Source organism: Hyperoodon ampullatus (assembly GCF_949752795.1).
Source record: "Hyperoodon ampullatus genome assembly, chromosome: 10".
Lineage (NCBI taxonomy): Eukaryota > Metazoa > Chordata > Mammalia > Artiodactyla > Ziphiidae > Hyperoodon > Hyperoodon ampullatus.
In genome coordinates, this window is record NC_136923.1 from 2,117,461 (window position 1) to 2,134,843 (window position 17,383).

Consider the following 17,383-nt stretch of genomic DNA (forward strand, 5'->3'; position numbering starts at 1 on the left):
GGGCCTCCCCGTGGCCCCGGTGAGGGCAGGGCCCCCAGGAAGAGGCCATTAGCATGTGCCTAGCGGGCCTGGGGCCTAGTTCCAGCACGAGGAACCGGGGGCTGAGGAGTATCCTCTTTCCCTGCCCTGACCCCGGCTGAGGTCCGCCCGTCCGTGTCCCCACGGCGCCCACTGCTTCTCCATCACGGCTCTCAGACACTGTGCTGTTTCCCAGGGGGTCCCAGCGATGAGTCTCTGAGAGGCTCTGGCATGTCTCGGGCAGCGTGTGTGGTGGCAGCACCTAGGGCCACACGGCAGCTCTCATCCTCAACCCCGGTGGACAGACTACTGCCCACAGCACGGTGGGTCCCCTGTACCTCTTTCTCTTTTTTTTAATCAGTATTTGATTTTGCTTTTAACCTGGGAAAACTTTGGCCGCACAGAGCAGAACAGATACCCCTGAAACCAGCAAGATCAAATAGATGTGAATGTCCCCTCACATGCCCAAACCTCTCTCTCTCTCTGTCTCTCTCTCAAGAACTAGAATCCTGCAGACGACCCGAGGGCCCCACCGCTCTCCCACAGGTGACACCCCCTCCCCGTGCGTCCCTGTACTCTCCCTGCCTGAGGTTGTGTCCCTAACAGAGGTGGCGTTGCTGCGGTTTCAGTGGCTCCGTTTTTGGTCTCGCACTGACGCAGGGGTGCTAGATCCCTTGCTGCTTCCATTTCAGAGCCTGCGCCCCCGGCGGGGTCCTAATTGACTCAGCTGACTGCTGTGTGTTGTCCCGCAGCCCGTGCAACTGTGACCTGTGTGAGCACGGGTGGGTTGTTTCCACGTCTCCCTGCTTCACAGCATTTCCCCGGGTGGGCACCAGGAGGCCTGCTTGTCTCGTCCTGGAATGGAGTGAGGCCCTGCCCGCCTCCCCTCCGCCCTCATCCCTCCAGCCCGCGCCTCCCCCATGGCCCGTCTCTTGCCACTCAAAGGATGCAGCCGTTGGACTTTCAGAGCAGCTTGTCCTCGGCCTGGTTTCTTGGAGGCCCAGGGTCAGCCCTAAGTATCAGGCCTCTGCAGGAATCCTCCCCTGCAGAGCAGAGCCGGGCGTGAAGCAAAACCCCAGCGTTTAATCAGAAACTGGGCCCCTGGTTTGCTCGGTCCGATCTCTGCTGGCAGCCACTTCCCATCTGTAACTTGGAGTCACATCCCCAGGAGGTCATGTCACAGGTCTTGAGGCTGTCCCGTTCCCTCAGGAAGGGGAGTGTGCGAGGATGGATGCGCAGGCATCTGGAGGCATCTGCGTGTGCCTTGTTGCGAAGCCCCGCCCCTGCCCAGGTGCCCGTCTCTTCTGCGGTCGGAAAAGCAAGTGCCGATGGCTGGAAAGTGGCCCCTGGGCTGGGCCTTGCCCCAGGTGGTGGGTGACTTCTCTGAGGCAGGATGGGAGGCCCAGGGCCAGTGGGGACCTCGGAGGAGCCACCTGAGTCCGCCTCCTTCACACGCCACTCCCCGCCCTGTGCTGCGCTCTCGGCTCAGCTCGGACTGGGGATGCAGGGGCAGGAGAAATCGCTGCTCCCTGCCCTTCCAGGCTCCATCCCTCCAGATAGGCCGGGAGCTGGGGAGGACGCAGGCAGGTGATAGGGAAAGCGCAGCTTCCTCGGTCTGGAAGAACCCAGAGCACTTGTGAGGAAGCAGCATCATGTGAGACCGGCCCGTGATTCACAGTCACTGGGGTGGCCGGGGGTAGGGGGCAGGTGCGTGCAAACGCCCTGTGGCTCAGCCACAGGCAGGGCGCGCGGTGGGAGATGCAGCGGGAGAGGTCAGCATGACCTTTGTCCCCTACCTCAGGACAGGGGAAGCCACTAGAGCCAGGCTGAGCTTATGACTCTGCAGCCATTACCTGGCTCACCTTAGGCAAGGCCCTTGCATGTCAGTTTTTTCCTCTAAACTGGGGGTCCCGACACCCACTTCCCAGATTATGAAGAATAACAAACCTGGAAGTCTTTGGCCTTCTGGTGGCCCCTGGGGCTGCCAGAGGAGAGACATTGGAAGCTGCCTTCAAACTGCTGGACCTTGAGGTGACCCTCCTGGGAAAACGGGGTACAACTTCCCCGCCACACAGAGTCCACAGGAGGACCTGGGGCGTTGCCTGCCAAAGGCAGACGCTGCAGCCGCCAGCGGGGCCCACGGCACAGGAGGAGGGCACAGGCCAAAGCTGAGGTGTGCAGGCTGCTCCCCGGTCGGGGTCCTCTCCCCGCAGCCCCAGGCCCACCTGAGAGCCCCGGGCCAGCGGGAGCTGCGTGGGCCGTAATCTGTGCAGGTGTGTCTGAGCGTGTGTCCACGAGTGTGTGCCCATGCCCGTGAGTGTGAGTCTGTGCCCATGAGTGTGCTTGTGTGTGTGTTGTTTTTTCACAGAAGGGGGTGAGTGAGAGGCCGGCTTCCTGACAGGGCAGTTGTAAAACATCCATAAAACTTTTATTGGACTTGCCACCCTTCCAGATACATATTTTTCGAGTTTATGGGCTTGTTTTCGGGCCCTGAGCTTAATCATGGCTTTGTAGCCGCCTTTAAAAAATTAAATATTGTTTTGGCAAAGGGAGCCCCCTCCCCCCACCCCACCAAAGGCAGCCGCTCCCTGAGCTCATAAATTCCTGCCGCTCTCAACTCCTGCCCTCTCTCCCTCCGTACCCTCACAGCCACACTAGGATGAACCTAGAAAACGAGGGAAGAGGGAGAGAGAAAAAATAACTCTGTTATTTTTTTCCCACTGCCGCCCCAGCCTAGCGCTGGAGGGGCGCCGGTCCAGCCCATAGCGTCCACAGGAGGAAGCCGGCCCGGGGTCCGACGGGGCCCCTGCTGCCCCCTGAGGGCCACTGCCTGTCGTGGAGACGGGATTGGGTTTGCATAGCCCCCAGCTCCTCCCCAGCTCCGTCCTGCCCAACGTGGGTCCTGAGCAAGGCCCCCTCTCATGCCCCCCGCCCCAGGACTCAGCACGTCACCCGTCGCCGTGCTGCACCTCCTGCACTCACCCCTCCCTGTCCTTCACGTGCCGGTTGTGTGTGCCCTGGCAGAGGTAACCCGTACACAGCTGTGTCCCCACACCTAAGGCAGGGCCTGGTGCTGTCATGCGCGCCCGGTGGACACCCCAGCGGTGGTGATCGTGGTGTGATAATAAGTGGTTCGTGCTGTGTAGACTTGCTTTGTGCTGGACACCGTCCTAAGCGTTCTGTGTCATGTTAACTCACATGCGCGTTACGACAACCTTGTAGAGAGTGCATTCTACTGTTGCCCCGTGTTTTGGATGAGGAGACAGGCGCTGAGAGGCAGAATGCTCACGCGAATCCACACAGCTTGTCCGGGCACAGCCGGGCTCTTGGCTATTCCTCCTGATTCCTGGGGGGACCAAGAGGGAGAGCCTGTGCCCTTCTGGGCGTTGCAGCCTGGACTGAGCCCTGTCCGGTGGGCACAGCCAGCACTTGAACCCGGCCCTGGGCCTGGGGGGCTGGGGACAGGGGCTGAAGCTTAAATGCCTACCCTGCTGGGTCACCAACTCAGGTGCCTCCAGGGACGGGAGGGTGACAGAAATGAGTGGAGCCAATGGGCCCGGCACAGGCCACGGAGGAGCTGCCACGGCCGCCCCCCAACTGCTGCGGGGTGGGAATGTGAGGGTACGTCCTCTGGCTTTTCAGGACAGGCTAGTAACGCAGAATCGCGTGTCTGGCGTCCTGAACCTGAAGGTTGGGTGAGTCACTCATGTATTTCAGAAATGCCGTGGCGGCTGGTTCCCACTCCCAGGCTGGCATTTCTCCTTTTTGTCTCTGATGAGAGTGTGAGTGCCAGGAAGGAGGCTCCAGACACCTCTGCCCGTGGGCGCAGAGACGCATCCGCCAGACCTAGCTAGGAAGGAAGCCTTCTCAGAGGAGGCAGCACTGAACTTGGCCTTGAAGGGGGCGGGGGAGACGGCCTGGGGAAGGCTGTCCCGGGCGGAAGGAGCGTTGGCACTGCTCCTGCGGCCCAAAGCCGGGGGCTGGGGGGACGCTGGGGGGTGGCGTGCGGGGCGCCTGGCCGCCTGAAGAGGCCGGGGTTCCCCCGAGGGACGGCGGACGGAGTCCGATGGAGCCTCCAGAAGACCTCCTGGGCCGCCTTGTGAGGGCCAGGGGCAGAAGTGACCGGGGGGCCTGGCGGCAGGAGGAAGGGGTGACCCAGGATGGAGAGGCGGAGAGAGGTACGAAGACCAGGCCAGCCCAGACACGGGGGCACGTGCGTGTGCGCAGAGCAGCGCGTGGCGCTCACCCCCTGGTGCGGGCAGCGTGGGCCCCTGGCGTTTAAGACCCCTCGAGCTTTACTGGAAAAAGCAGAGAGGAGGAAGCCTTGTTTCCAGGGCTGGGAGGGCAGGGCGCGTCCACGGAGCCCCTCCGCTCCAGGCTCCCTGAGGAGACCGCTCGCCGCCTCTTCCAGGGAGGGGCTGCTCCCTACTCGTGCGGCCCACTTCCCAGCACGGACACTGGGATCTGGGGACCATCCCCAGGTGCCCAGTGGAGCTGCCTCTCCTGAGCCGGCGACCCGCCCCTGGTGGCGGTGGTGCAGGGCCAGCCATCCTTGGGTACACGTGCTGTGATCCGCATGTGTCATACTGGCGCAGAGACACCCACGGACACCAGCTCAGGTCCACTGGCGCTGTCCTCCCCACCCTGGGCCCAGGCCCCTGAGGGCAGAGAGACGCCTGGTTGGAGCTGCTCTGAGCTGAGGCTGGGCCCTCCTCAGACTCGGGGACAGGCTCCCACATGAAACATACCCCCTGCCCCCCAGCCGCAACGAGAGAGCTGAGCCACAGACAGACTAAATGCCGCCCAGGGCAGAGCCTAGGATGGCGTTTTGGAAGGAGGGGGACACGTGCCAGTGGGTGAGGGTCCACGCCAGCCCATCAGCAGTTGCAGGGGACAGTGCCGAGCCAGGCGGGTGCTCCGTCCGCATCGTGCATCGTGCCTTCAGGGAGCCCCGGGACAGGGACAGTGCACAGTGCGGGGGGGAAGGAGCAGAATGCGGTGAGAATCGGGCGGTGATGCCACCTGCAGCACCTGCCCTGTGCCTGGCCCTGCACTGAGGGCTGGGGACCCGCGTGGCCACGTGGGCGTGAGGGCTGCCACGGAGGGAGCTGGCGCAGGGCTCCCCCGCTGGTACCTGGTGGACACACGGCAGACAGCTGTCGATCGGATGACGTAGGGATGCAGTAGCGTCGAGCCAGCCTCGGCGGCACGCTGGTGTTCGTGGGTCAGCGGGGAGTCAGCCCTCACACCTGCCTCCCCTGAGCCCGCCAGGCACTGGCAAGCCCGGCTCTGCCTGTGAGGGGCTGCGCCTGCGCACACGGTCCCGTGTGCCCGTGCAGGGTGGGCAGCCGCATTCGCCCCGGCTGTAGCCTGCAGGTCAGGGAGCAGTCAACTGCCAGAGCCTGCGGCTGTCAAAGCAAGAGTGTGGATAGGGACCAGAGGCTCGCCCCCCGCCCTTCCCTGTCACCGGAGAGGACCGCCGGCACTGGCGCCGCCGCTCCCATCGCACTGGAAACGGGGCTGATATGCAATCAGGCTGCCGCACACGGGCCCTGGGAGGCGACTGCTCCCCGGACCTTTGTGCCCCTCCGTGATTCTGGGTGAGGGCTTTTTTCCCGAGTCATAAGAAGGACATTTTTAATACGTGGAATTTTTTTTTTAAAGAAAAGCAATATGAGGAAGACTTTTATTGTCAATAAGCTCTACATTTTAAACCAGTTATCTTGGTTTCTGCCCTCGGTATTTTAATTGAAGATTAACTGCTGTTAAAAAGGGTACGCATTTAGCGAGTGTTTGCAGTGTTAAAATTCAGCTTCCTCACTGTGGGGACAGTGTCCTTGGGGCCACCAGGACCCGTGCCCTCCCTCGCCAGCCTCCAGGGGCTGTCCGTGGAGGAGGCCCCAGCAGGAGGGGCGAGTCCTTGCAGTCCGTGGGGGCAGGTCGGGCGTCCAGGAGCAGCGTGGGCTCCTGAAGGCAGGGCCCTCACGTACCTTAGCCCGGAATCCCTCGTCCCGAGCCAGGAGGACGCCTCTGCTGAGAGCCCGCTGGTAAGGCCACCACGTGCACACCGGGCTGTGGGCTCGGAGCTGCATCCCCGCCCGGCCAGCTCTCACCACGGCCTGCTCACTGAGCTGATGCAGCGGCCACCAGGAGCTGAATAGGACCTCCGGAAGGATGGCCCCTGCCCTGCGGGGGCGCTCCTGTTCCAGAGACGTGTGTGTGTGTGTGTGTGTGTGTGTGTGCGCGCGCGCGCGCGTGTGTGCGTGTGTGTGCGTGTGCGCGTGCATGCGTCCCCGGCAGGGTCAGCGCGCCGTCAGGACCAGCAGCGAGGTGACCCTCTGTGGTGCCGTCATTGAGGAGAGGCGGCCCCGTCCTCCCACCACCTGGAGGAGGGCTGGGGCTCCAGGTAATACTGAGGGCTTAGGTCACTTCTCTGCCGCTGGCCGCGTGGCCTTGGGTGAGTCCTTCACAGCCCTGGGCCTCAGCTTCCGCCTCTGGATGGTGGCACAGACAGTGTGCCTTCCTCGTGTGAGGCGAGGCACGCAAAGCGCTTCTCTCCTCCTTCCTGGGCCGGGCTCTGGGATCCAGGGTCTGCCCTCGGAGAGCCGTGGTCGGTTAGGGGTGAGGTCACGGGCCAGGCCCAGGCCCGGGTGGAGGGCACTGGAGCTCAGCCCACTACGTCTTGGCTGTGACCTCACGCTCACTGCTGACGACCTCGTGCTGGCTTCCTTGTGTGCAGAGTCCCCCCGGACACGGTGTGAGGTCGAGGGCCCTGAGGCACGGGGAGCAGTGCCTGCACGGGGTTGGGGCCCCGTGGATGTTAGCCGGGGTCGCTGTCGCGGTCCTCGTGACCGTGGAGAGCTGGCTGTGCCCATCCTCGGGCCATCTGCGCCAGGCGTGCCTCACGGAAGATGGTCATTGCCCTCAGGCCCACCTGCCCCCCGCCCGCCGTGGAGTGCACCTTCAGCATCTGTGGGCAGTGTGCGAGGTCCAGCAGTCCCGCTGAGACCCAGAGCACGGAGGCACTGAGGCCTCGTCCCTGGAAGTACCTGGAGTCAGTCCCCATGGGGCCGGCCCACGCTGCCCGGGCAGGGCGCCCCCGGTCGTGCCCTTGCCTTGCGCCCTCTCCTCCCCACCCCTGCGCCCCGCCCAGCCCTTCAGCTGTGTACCCAGCGAGAAGCAGCAGGGTGCTGGGCCTGAGGCAGGCGGCAGGGGGCATGGCTTTGTAAGGCCATGGGCCTGACTAGCTATGTGACCTGGACAGTCACCTCCCGTGCCTGGAAAGGACATCTGGAGGCTTGCAGGAGACGCTGAACGCTCCTGGATAGGCGGCGTGTCGAGGAGAGTGCTAGCTAAGCGGTCGCGGTGACGGTGGTGGCAGGGGCGACCTGGCCGGGCCCAGGCCCCATGCTCCAGGCCGCCATCCCCGCCCGGAGACTTGGTCAGACTTCAGCCCGAGGGCCAGCAGAAAGGCTCCCCCGAGCCCTGCCACTCAGGCAGGGCAGCGCTGGCCTCGGGTCGCGGTCAGCAGGGTCCCACCCTGCCCGGCCAGCCCTCACTCCTGGGGCACTTAGCCCATCCCCTCTGGGCAGTCGCCACCCCCGGGGCCGTCTGCTCGCACCTGTCCAGCGTCCAGGTCCCCACGTGCCGAAGGGGCCGGCGCGTCCTGCCTCCCCCACTGCCTGGCTCGGCTGTCAGCTGTGGGAGGGTGAGGGGAGCCAGGCGGACAGGTGGGCGGCTCTGATTCCCGGGGCGTGGGGCAGATGGGACAGGGCAGGTGTGCCAGGTGGCCAGGGTCCCCCTTCCCGGAAATGCTGGCATGGCTGCAGGCTGCACCCCGTCTCCTGGGGACACAAGTTCTGGACGTGGGACAGTGTAGAGGGCCTCAGTGGTCCTGGAGGAGGGAGGCCTGGAAGGCTTCAGAGGACCCAGAGCCAGACGCTAAGCTCTGCTGAGACGCAAGCAGGGGTGGGGTTTGCCAGGTGGACAGGCATCATGGACACCTCAGGCTGAGGGGGCACCGGTGCAGAGCCAGGGCGGGGTTTGGGGGTGGGGACCTGTGCAGGGGCGAGTGGGTGAGTGAGGAAGCACGGGGTGTGCCGGAGGCACTTGGCGAGGGCCTGGTTAAAGGAATTTGGACACCTGCCTGAGGAACGGCTGGAGGTTTCTGAGCCCAGCGGGATGATCAGGTCTTTGTTCTGGAAGGATCTCTGGCAGCCAACCCAAGGGCAGATCAGAAGAGAGAGCTGGCAAGAGGGCCTGGAGGCTCCTGCCAGGAGGCCAGTCCAGGGCCTGCTCCTGCGGGGCCTGTGGGGTGCCGCACCCCGGGAACAGCCCTGGGTGAGAGGTAGTGGGCTCTGGCTGCCCCGAGCACCCGCCCCAGTGCCCCCACCCGCAGCCACCTGAGGGGGTAAGGCCCCAGCCCAAGTGGGTGTCACGCTTGCCCTGGGCCGAGGGGCAGCGGGAGCCAACGCTGGATGGTGTGGGGCTCGTCACAACCCCCAGCAGCCCCGCACCAGCTGTACCCCTTCCAAGTGACAATGGACGCTCCTGTGCCCGGCCATCACCCTGTAGGTGAGCCTCTGTCTGATTCTCAAGACCAAGTCATTTCCTATTTCAGAATCGTTTTGTTTCTTGCCTTAAAACAAAATCCTTCTTCCACACGACGCCCTGCTTTTCCTCCCCGCACGCCCCGTCTCCAAAGCCTTGGCTGCCTTATTATTTCAATTTACATGGTGTGGGGAAGATTTCTGCAAAGGGCCCTTTTTTGTTTTTGAAGAATTCATCATTGCTGCTAAGAAGCTTAATATAAATTAAAGGAGGAATTAGGCAACATTAAGACATCAAAATGGGGGTGCGGGCGCCCACCGCCTCGTCTCCGCCCATCAAAGGGGCCGCATGGAGCCCGTGGAGTGTGCGCCAAAGGCCTCAGACGGGGCCAGCTCCAAGGAAGGGCCTGTGTGCCGCCCGCCTCTCCTAATTCCCTTTGTTGCGGGGACAGCGGAGCACACGTCTGATAAAAACTTAATCACCTTATCTTTTTAAAGCAAATTGCATCTTTGTTTACATATGGGATCCATAGCAGGAAGAGAAAGGAGGGAAAACCAGGCAGCTGTCCCCCCACCCAGCCCGCCACGCTCCAGGCTTCCGAGGATGAGCATTAAAAACCAGGCCTGCAAAGCCATGGCAGGGGTTCCAAAGCTTCCGTCACCCCAAAAGACCCCAAAGTTCAGGGGTTCAGCAAGAAGGGAGCCGACTGGTGCCCCGGCTGCCTGAGCGGCCAGTCGTTCTCTGCCCGAGCGGCCAGTCCTTCTCTGCCTGAGAGGCCAGTCCTTCTCTGCCCGAGCGGCCAGTCCTTGTGCCCGCTCTGGTCGCCGGCCCGCCTCTCCCTAACCCACTAGGCCTGCCCTGCACTGCACTCGCCTCTGGGCGTTTCGCTGAAAACCAGGCTGCCTGTCCTCCTTGGGCCTCTCCGCCCTGCCAGCTCCATCAGAGCCAAGCTCAGCCCAGGCCCAGTTTGAAGGACCTCAGCCACACTGCCCCCAGGGCGGGCATCCAGTCCAGATTCGGCTCTGGCTGAATTCAAGGCCCTTCATGACCATCCAGCCCCCAGCCCAGCTGCTGGCTGTGCCCCTCTGTGCTCCTCAGCCACCCGTCATCCCCAGGATGCTGACCCCCCAGAGGGTCCCCTTGTGCCCCGGCTCCCTCCCCGCCCTGCATTTCTGCTCTCTCCAAAGCTGCTTGCTGCGGGAGGGGGTGTGCTGGCATGGCTGGAGCTGGCACAGCTCTGAGGAGCCACCAAGGGGGCCAGTGACCCCAAGCTGCCTGCAGGGCTCAGTTCCCCATAGAGGGGGCAAGCCGCCCACCAGCGTGGAGACCGCTCTTCCAGTCGGGCCCCCAACATGAAAGCGACGCCAGCAGTTGGAGGCAATTTGCCGGCTTTGATGGCCGTGTCAGGGCGGCACCCAAGGCCAGGGCTTGGGAAACAGCGCGCTGCCTGCATTCTTCCCTGATTACCCGAGCCCGAGCCAGGACCCAGCAGCCTCCAGCCCATTGTGCCTTTGTGTGGAGCTGGCGCTCGGTGAGAAAGGCCAGCCCGGCCCTGGGAGAGTGTCCCCAAGGGAAGCCACGGGTAGCAGCGTCACCCCCAGGGTCACGCCAGCCCTCCCCACCACATCCCGGGGTCTGGGCTGGTCGGGGGGTGCAGCAGGGCCGCTGGGCTCCAAGACTCCTGAGGGTTAGGGAGGAAAAGCAGGGACGCCTGTGAGCCCCGTGGGATCACGGGGACAGCGTGAACTTGAAACCTGCAGCAACTCTGCCCTCATGCCCACCCCACCAGGCTCCAGGTCACGTGGGCCAGGGGGCCTGCTCTCTAGGCCCAGCTTCTCCCTGGGCCGCTGGCGTACAGACGAGTTTTCCTGGTCCTGGAGGCACAGCTCTGCTGGTGGGTTTCCCTTCCTTGCCCTGCACACCCACGCGAGACCCCACTCATTCTCTGTGTCTTCGTCCAGCAAATCCTCCCTGTACCCGCAGGCCAGGCCCTGTTCCCCGGTCCCTAACTCCCACACAGGCCGCTGGGGAGCAGACAAAAAGCAAAACTCCTGCTAAATGGGGCTCCAGGAGTGATCCCGCCAGCCAGGGCAGGGGCGGGGAAGCCTTCCCATGGGGCAGTGGCTGAGTAGGAGTTGGCCAGACGGAGAGGGCCGGGGAGGGTGTTCCAGGTAAACGGAGCAGGTTCAGAGGCTCTGCTTTATGTCTGCTGGCTGGAGCAGGGAGCCCGTGATGTGGCAGAGCATACAGGGAGGCACCCGCTGGGTGACACTCGGGACCTTGGATGCCAAGTAAGAGGAGAGACTCTGTCCCGTGGGTGGAACCGAGCCGGGACAGCCGCGCGTGCCTCAGCGCGGCCCCTCTGCCCCTGGGGGTGGGACTAGGGAGGAGACCAGCACAGTGGTCCCCCAGGGCAGCGCCACGGAGGCCTCCTGTGCAGGGCCGGGCGGCAGGGATGCAGAGCAGGGATGCTTGATGCAACAGCGGCGGCAGAATCCGTGGCCTCCCTGGGGGCGAGCAAGGGCCTGAGACCCTCCCTGTCTGGGCTCCCACGGGCCCAGCACACGGGGCGCCTCGGGGACACGGTTACCCCCGAGCCCCGGCCCCGCAGCCCCACCAGCACGTGGCCACACGTGCTCTCTGTCCTTGAGCACCGTGCCCACCCCACCCAGGACTCGGCGCTCCGGCTCTCTGCCTGCAGACCCTCACCCGGCATCTCCCTGTGGCCGGCCCCTGATCTCCAGCCCCAGGTCCCGCCGGTCCCGCCCCGGTTCTTCCTGGAGAAGCTGGCCCTCGGCGTTATTTCCCTGGTGGCCCTGGTGGCCCTGGGTGCTGCCCACCTTCCTTGCTGCCTTGTTTACTGCCTGCCCCGTCTCGGGCCAGACTCCCGCGGGCAGGCCTGCCATCGTCTCCCGGGCCTGCAGAGTTCTGTGAAGGTTTTCAGGCAATGACCACCCGACACCGTGACCTGCCCTCACTTCACACCGCTTGCCCCTTGGCTGAGGGGAGAGGCCACCACAAAGCAAGGTGGTTCCCAGCGGCACTGCCCCGCATCCCCACAGCCTGGCTGCCCCAGCACACGGTCTCGGCGGGTCGGCGTTCAGGCCACCCCATGACGGAGCAGAGGGAAACAAGGCTGGCCATCTCAGAAAAGCAATTAAATGGCCTCGTCTTCGCCAGCGCCAGATAGATTTTCCAGCTCTGCCTGCTCTGGGCAGCGCGAGGTATGTGCTCCGTGTAACGAGAGCCATCGCGGGCGAGATGGACCGCCGATTGGGCCACGCCTGTCTCCCCAGCCCGGCGCAGACGCCGGGGAGCCCCGCGCCTCTTCAGCCATCAGACCTCCTGGCACCAGAGGGAGACGGGCTGCCCGTGCCATTTGTCAGGGTCTGGTGCCAGCCGCCTTCTTGCAGAAGGAAGGCCGGGGAGTCAGAGACATACCTGCAGGACTGGCACTTGCCTGAGGGCTGCCCTGGGGCCTTTCCCACGCCCCACGCCCGACCCCAGCAGCAGGCGTGGGGCCTTCGATATGACACCAGGCTGCCCAGCAGGAGAGAGGCTCCCCTTGGCCCCAGCATCCTGGAGCCCCATCAGCCGAGAGCCCTGCCTCCCCAGGGAACGCAGGCTTTGAGGTGGGCGGTGGAGAGGGAGACCGAGTCCCTCGTGCAGCGAGCAGGGCCGTCCCTGCTGACTCTACGGTTGTCCCTTGAACCAGCCACCTGGTCACCTTTCTAAACGCCCAGGAGCTGCAGGGCCAATACCCAGTGCTCTCCCAGGCTCGCTTCCTCTGCAGAGTCATTGTCCAGAGCCTGCTTCGGGTGGACGCCCCAAGTGGTGGGCTGGGTGGCAGCAGCCCATGTTTGCCACCAGATGTGGACCAGAGTTCAAATCCTGGCTCTTCCCAACTGACTGTGGGGCCTCACATGAGGCACTGCCCTCCTCAGGACTCCGTTCTCCGCAAGTGCGTGGAGGGCCCGGGGGACGGGACGGCCAGGGTCCTCCCTGCACTGAAGCGCAACGTGAGCTTCTGCTGGCTCCTCTTCTCGGGAGCAAGCCAGCGCCCAGGCGAGACTGGGCCAGGGAGGACACCCCTCACGTGACAGCAGAGGCATAGTAGGTGCGCCGGGTGTGCAGGGGGGATCCACCGCCTCGTGCCCATCCTGACTTCCCACCGGCTCCGGACACCCAGCCATTAGGTCTGCTGGCCAGTGGAGCCTCTGTGTGTGGATTAGAAGCGAGTGCCCTCTCTGGGGACACAGCGGCCTGCCAGGACCCTCGTTTGGCGAGCGGGTGTGGGCTGGTGCCCCTCACTAGGGTGTGGAGTCTGCATACCTTCCTGTGCCGTCCAGGCTCACCCTCACCTCGGCCCTGCCAGCTTGCTCCCAGCAGGGCTGTGGGACCCACAGAGGGGGAGCGGCTTGTTCTGGGGTGTCCGCTGGTGCAGAGCTGGTCTGGGGCCTGGCCAGAGCCTCGGCCCATAATGCTCGGGGTAGCCAAGTCGTCTCACCCTGGCCGGCAGCCCACGGAGAGACTGCCTCGTGCTGCCCCCAAGCAGACGCCTCGTAAAGACAAGCCCCAGAGAAAGGGGCACAGCAGCCTGGTGTTGGAGGAGGGGAAGGGTGTCCCAGGCAGAAGGAACAGCACAGGCAGAGGGGAGCCCGGGAACGGTCGTGGGTTCCTCAAGGCTGCCGGGAAAGCACGGAAGCAGTGGACGATGGGGCGGGTGGGCATTAGGGTGTCAGCAGGAAGCAGATTTCCGCTCAGTCGTTGGGCTGGAGGGGGTGGACAGAGGGTCTGTACCGAGGCGTGGGTGCTTAAAGGAGCCAGTGCGCCGTGGGGCCGCTCCACCCCCGCCTGGGGTTCGGGGGACAGTGTCTGCCAGCGCCCGGGGAGGAGGACCCCAACAGGAGCTCTGGCCAAAGAGAGTGGGACCGTCACCCCACTTCTCCCTCCCTCCGCCCTCCCATCCACTGAGGTCCTTTGGCAGAACCGTGATGCCGTCTGTAGAGGTCACCGCCCGGGCACACAGCAGGGCAGGGAGAGCATCTCCAGGGGCAGCTGGAGAGTGCCGAGGCCGGGGGGCCTCAGATGCCAAGTCTCAGGGTAGAGACTTAGCATGAACGCGCCGGGAACAGCGGGGCCGCTTAGAGCACCAAGTACGGGGCAGCCCACAGGGGCCTGAGTGCTGGGTGGGTGGGCGGGCAGGGGACCGGGAGAGCCAGGTGGGAGCCATGCTGAGCTCCAAGCCAGCCGGGCTGGTGGCATGGACCAGCGCGGTGAGGGAGCCGGAATGCTGGTTGGGGAGGCAGGGTGGCGAGGCCAAGGTGGCACCGGGGTCCTGGCTCCGCCACAGAGGGTGTAGGGGCGTTGCTGAGTCGTGGGGCAGGATGGAGCTGGCCCAGCATGCATGCCGTCTAGGGTGGCGGGTGGCAGAGTGACAGGCTTTCCCTCTGTGCCTCACGCAGGTGGCCTCAGCCCCGAGTCCAAGAAGATCTTGACACCCGCCCTCAAGAAGCGGGGCCGCGCCGGCCGAGGGGAGGAGGCCGAGCAGCCAGAGCCCGCCCAGCACGTGGCTCTCAGTTTGTCGTTCAAGCGCTACATCTTCGACACCCACAAGCGCATGGTCCAGTCTCCCTGAGTGCCCGCCGGCCGCCCCAGGGCACCTTGCCCAGGCCCGGGGGCCACAGTGCCACATGTGCCTCCAACTCCAGGCTCTCCCCGGAGCCCCCGCACCGCCCCCCCCCGCCAGGGGACGGCACCGTGCAGGAATGGGCTTCGGCTCCACAGCGGGTGGCCAGTGTCTCCCAGGCTGCCCGGCTGGCGGCCAGCGCTTGCCAGCTGCAAATAAATGTCCCGTGGTGCCCGCCCATTCTGCTGGTCTCTCTGTGATTTCATGGGGGTCCCCCCACCCTCCCAGATCTGTTCCCAAGGGCAATGTCGGGAATTGCCAGGGCTCCTGCTGAGAGCAGGGCTAGGGGAGGGACCCATTGGGCTGAGGGGGTCCACAAAGTGTCAGGCCGTTAGGTCAGGTTCGGTGGCCCCTGGGCCTTGAGAGAGTCCGGGAGTCCTTGGGCAGCCGAGTCCAGGAAGGGCGCCCAGGGGTGTCTGTCTGGGAGCAGCGGGTGCCAGGCCAGTGCTTTGGGGCAGAAGGCAGGCTGGGGGCTTTGGCCCTGCGTCCGAACACCAGGAGTCCCCGGCCCTGTGCCGAGCCCCTGCAGCCGGGCCTCTCCAGAGCCCAGCAAGCCCCGCCCTGGCTCCTCTGCCCCTGTACCTCAAGCCACCGCACCCTGCAGCCTGACCTGGCCATACTCAGAAAAGGGTGAAGTGGCAGAGCTGACGGACTGAGGGGGTATCAGAGCTTTTAAAGACATTTGCAGGATGAACACATGTTCCAGAGTCCCTTTATTTGGCCTCCAGGTGGACGCAGAGGCCTCCCTTTTATCCTGGTAATCGGTGTATTATGCTTTAATTTGCAAAAATGGCATTAAAAATATTAACAGGGTTGGGTCATAATCAGATGACTTGGGCCTGGTAAGCCCCGGAGCCAAGGGCCCCGGGCAGAGAACGACGCTGTGGACCCGCCGGGCCTGTGCATGGTGGCCATGCTGGGCAGCAGGCAGCCCTGATCCAGCGCCAGCATGGGTGCCGGCAACAGTGGTGGCAGCCAACCCATGGCAGCCAACCCACGGCTGCCCTCACAGGGTCCCAGACGTCAAGGCAGGCAGCCATCAGGGCGACAGCTGAGGGCTGGGTGGGCGGGGAGAGTCCAGGCCCGGCCCCCATCCCCCCGGAGCTGGGAATAGGGCGGGGGCAGCTGGCGCTGCTGCAGCACAGTCAGGAAGCTCCCCTGGGAACCATCCCCGACACCCCACCATGGGCCAGGCTCCGGGCCCACTCTCGTTTAGCCCCACCCCTGCCCTGCACCCCGTCTCACCAGGGAGGCGGTGCCACCGGGCTGAGGCCACTGTAGCTCACAGGGTGAGCTCCCAACAAGGACTTCAGGCAGAGGCCCCGCCCCCAGCCCAGTCCAGTCCAAGGGGAGCAGGAAGGGCCTTTATGAGCACCTGCTGGTACCAGGCCCCGGGCTGGCCACTCCCGTGGGTACTCGGCCCTTCGGAGGGGACCCTGGCAGGGCTGGCGGCTCCCAGGACTCACCCCTCAGATGAGGAAACCTTCCTTCGTCATCCTCAGTGTGTGGCGAGCTAGGCAGGCACCACTGGGACCTCCAGCTGGGCCAAGTCCTCCCCGACTGAGGGCTGTGAGGGTGACCTCTCCCTCCAGGCCCCCTCGGGGGGGCCTGCCCTGCCCTGCACAGCCTGTGACCGTGAGCACATCACTGTCTGGCTCCACGTGAGGGGTCACGTGACCCAGCCGGGCGAGGGGTTCTGGGGGCAGATCCCTGGGACAGAGGGGCCCCGAGCCACTGCTGGGCGTCACATCCTGGCCGCCCACTGACCAGCTCTGTGCCCTCGGGCAAGTCCCCGCCTCTGCCCGGGTCCCTGGGTACAGCCGGAGAGTCAGAGCAGCAGCTGGCCTCCGTGTCCCTGCAGCCGTGGAAGGGGGACCAGTAGACGTTGTCTCCCCACCGGGAGACTGGGGGCCTGAGCACCTCTCAGCGGTGGTGTGGGCAGCCCAGACCCAGCAGTGCCCCCAGTCGGCCACTTCTCCAGGACCTCTGAGGGTGCCCACATCTCGCCTGAGGACAGCACTCCTCGGAGCCCCGGGAAGCAGGCGGGCTCAGGCCGAGGGAACTAAGGCCCAGGGAGGAGGGGGCCGCCGAGCCGCGGGACAGGGAGGGGTTGCCGGGGTGCAGTGAGCCTGCCCGCGTGGCCAGCGGCCCAGGAGGGGACGCTATCAGGTCTGGCATCGGTCGAAACCCGAGCACCCCAGCTGCGTCGGCGGGGCGCAGCCTTTGAAGGGGGTGCGCGGCAGGCAGGCAGGGTGGGGGCCGGCGCCTGGTGCTCCCCAGAGCAGTGCCCCCTTCCCTTGGCTCCAGGCACCCCCAGACCTTCCACGTTTCGTGGAAGAGAAGGCTACGGCATGCGGAGCCCACTGCGGCATCATCATGCACGTAAAGTCGCAGAATATGCTCACCCACCCGCACGGGTGGCCGGTGGGGCGGCCCCGGGGCCCAGCCATTGCCTCAGGTGGAGCTGGGATTTGAACCCCAGTTCTGGACACCTCCAGGGCCCCCCTCGACCCAGTGCCTCGGCTGCGCCCTGGGGCCCTGCTGTGCGCTGAGGGCCGGGGTGGGGGCCGCCCCACCCGCCGGGCCCCCCAGAATGAAGTCGTGGGCAGGCGCCCTGCCACGGACTGGGGCAGGAGGGGCGGCCGTGATCCGCAGGCCCGGCTGGCGGGGCTAATGCGCCAGCAACGAGATAAGGCTTATCTGGAAACGTCTCTGGAATTGAGACTCTGATGGAAACAGGCTTCTGGGTTAATATACTTCTGACAGATAAAGTGGGAAGCCCTGGGGGCCCGGGGCAGGAGAAGGGGCAGCTCCTGTTCTCCCAGGCCTCCTACCCTGGCCGGCGTGTGTGCACATGTGTCTGTGTCTGGGTGTGCACACGGATCTTGGTCTCTGGGGGTGTGTGTCTCATTTGCGGAGGCTTTGTCAGGCTGGGTGTCTGGTGAAGAGGTGGGTGTCAGGTCCAGTGTGCACAGGGTGGACACACACATTTGTCCAGGGCCCGTTTGTCCCTTGAGCCTCTTCCCCAGGACCTGGTGGGGTGGGAGTGGGGCTCATCACCCCCATTCCGCAGACCCAGAGCTTCCTTGAGGTGGCCCAGGACTCTCTCAGTCCCGGCTCACCCTC

General features: G+C 64.8%; 1 protein-coding gene across 5 annotated transcripts in view; it reads left to right on the plus strand.

Moving 5' to 3' along the window:
* Positions 1-14,428, plus strand: part of EEFSEC (eukaryotic elongation factor, selenocysteine-tRNA specific) — a gene marked incomplete at its 5' end in the record, with an annotated part of 151,017 nt that extends 136,589 nt beyond the window's left edge. For all 5 annotated transcript variants that reach the window (XM_079712126.1, XM_079712125.1, XM_079712128.1 and 2 more), the window contains one exon: positions 14,034-14,428. In XM_079712126.1, coding sequence (XP_079568252.1) covers positions 14,034-14,206 — 173 coding nt within the window. In that variant the 3' untranslated portion in view covers positions 14,207-14,428. The remainder of the gene's footprint in view (positions 1-14,033) is intronic.
* Positions 14,429-17,383: the final 2,955 nt, after the last annotated feature.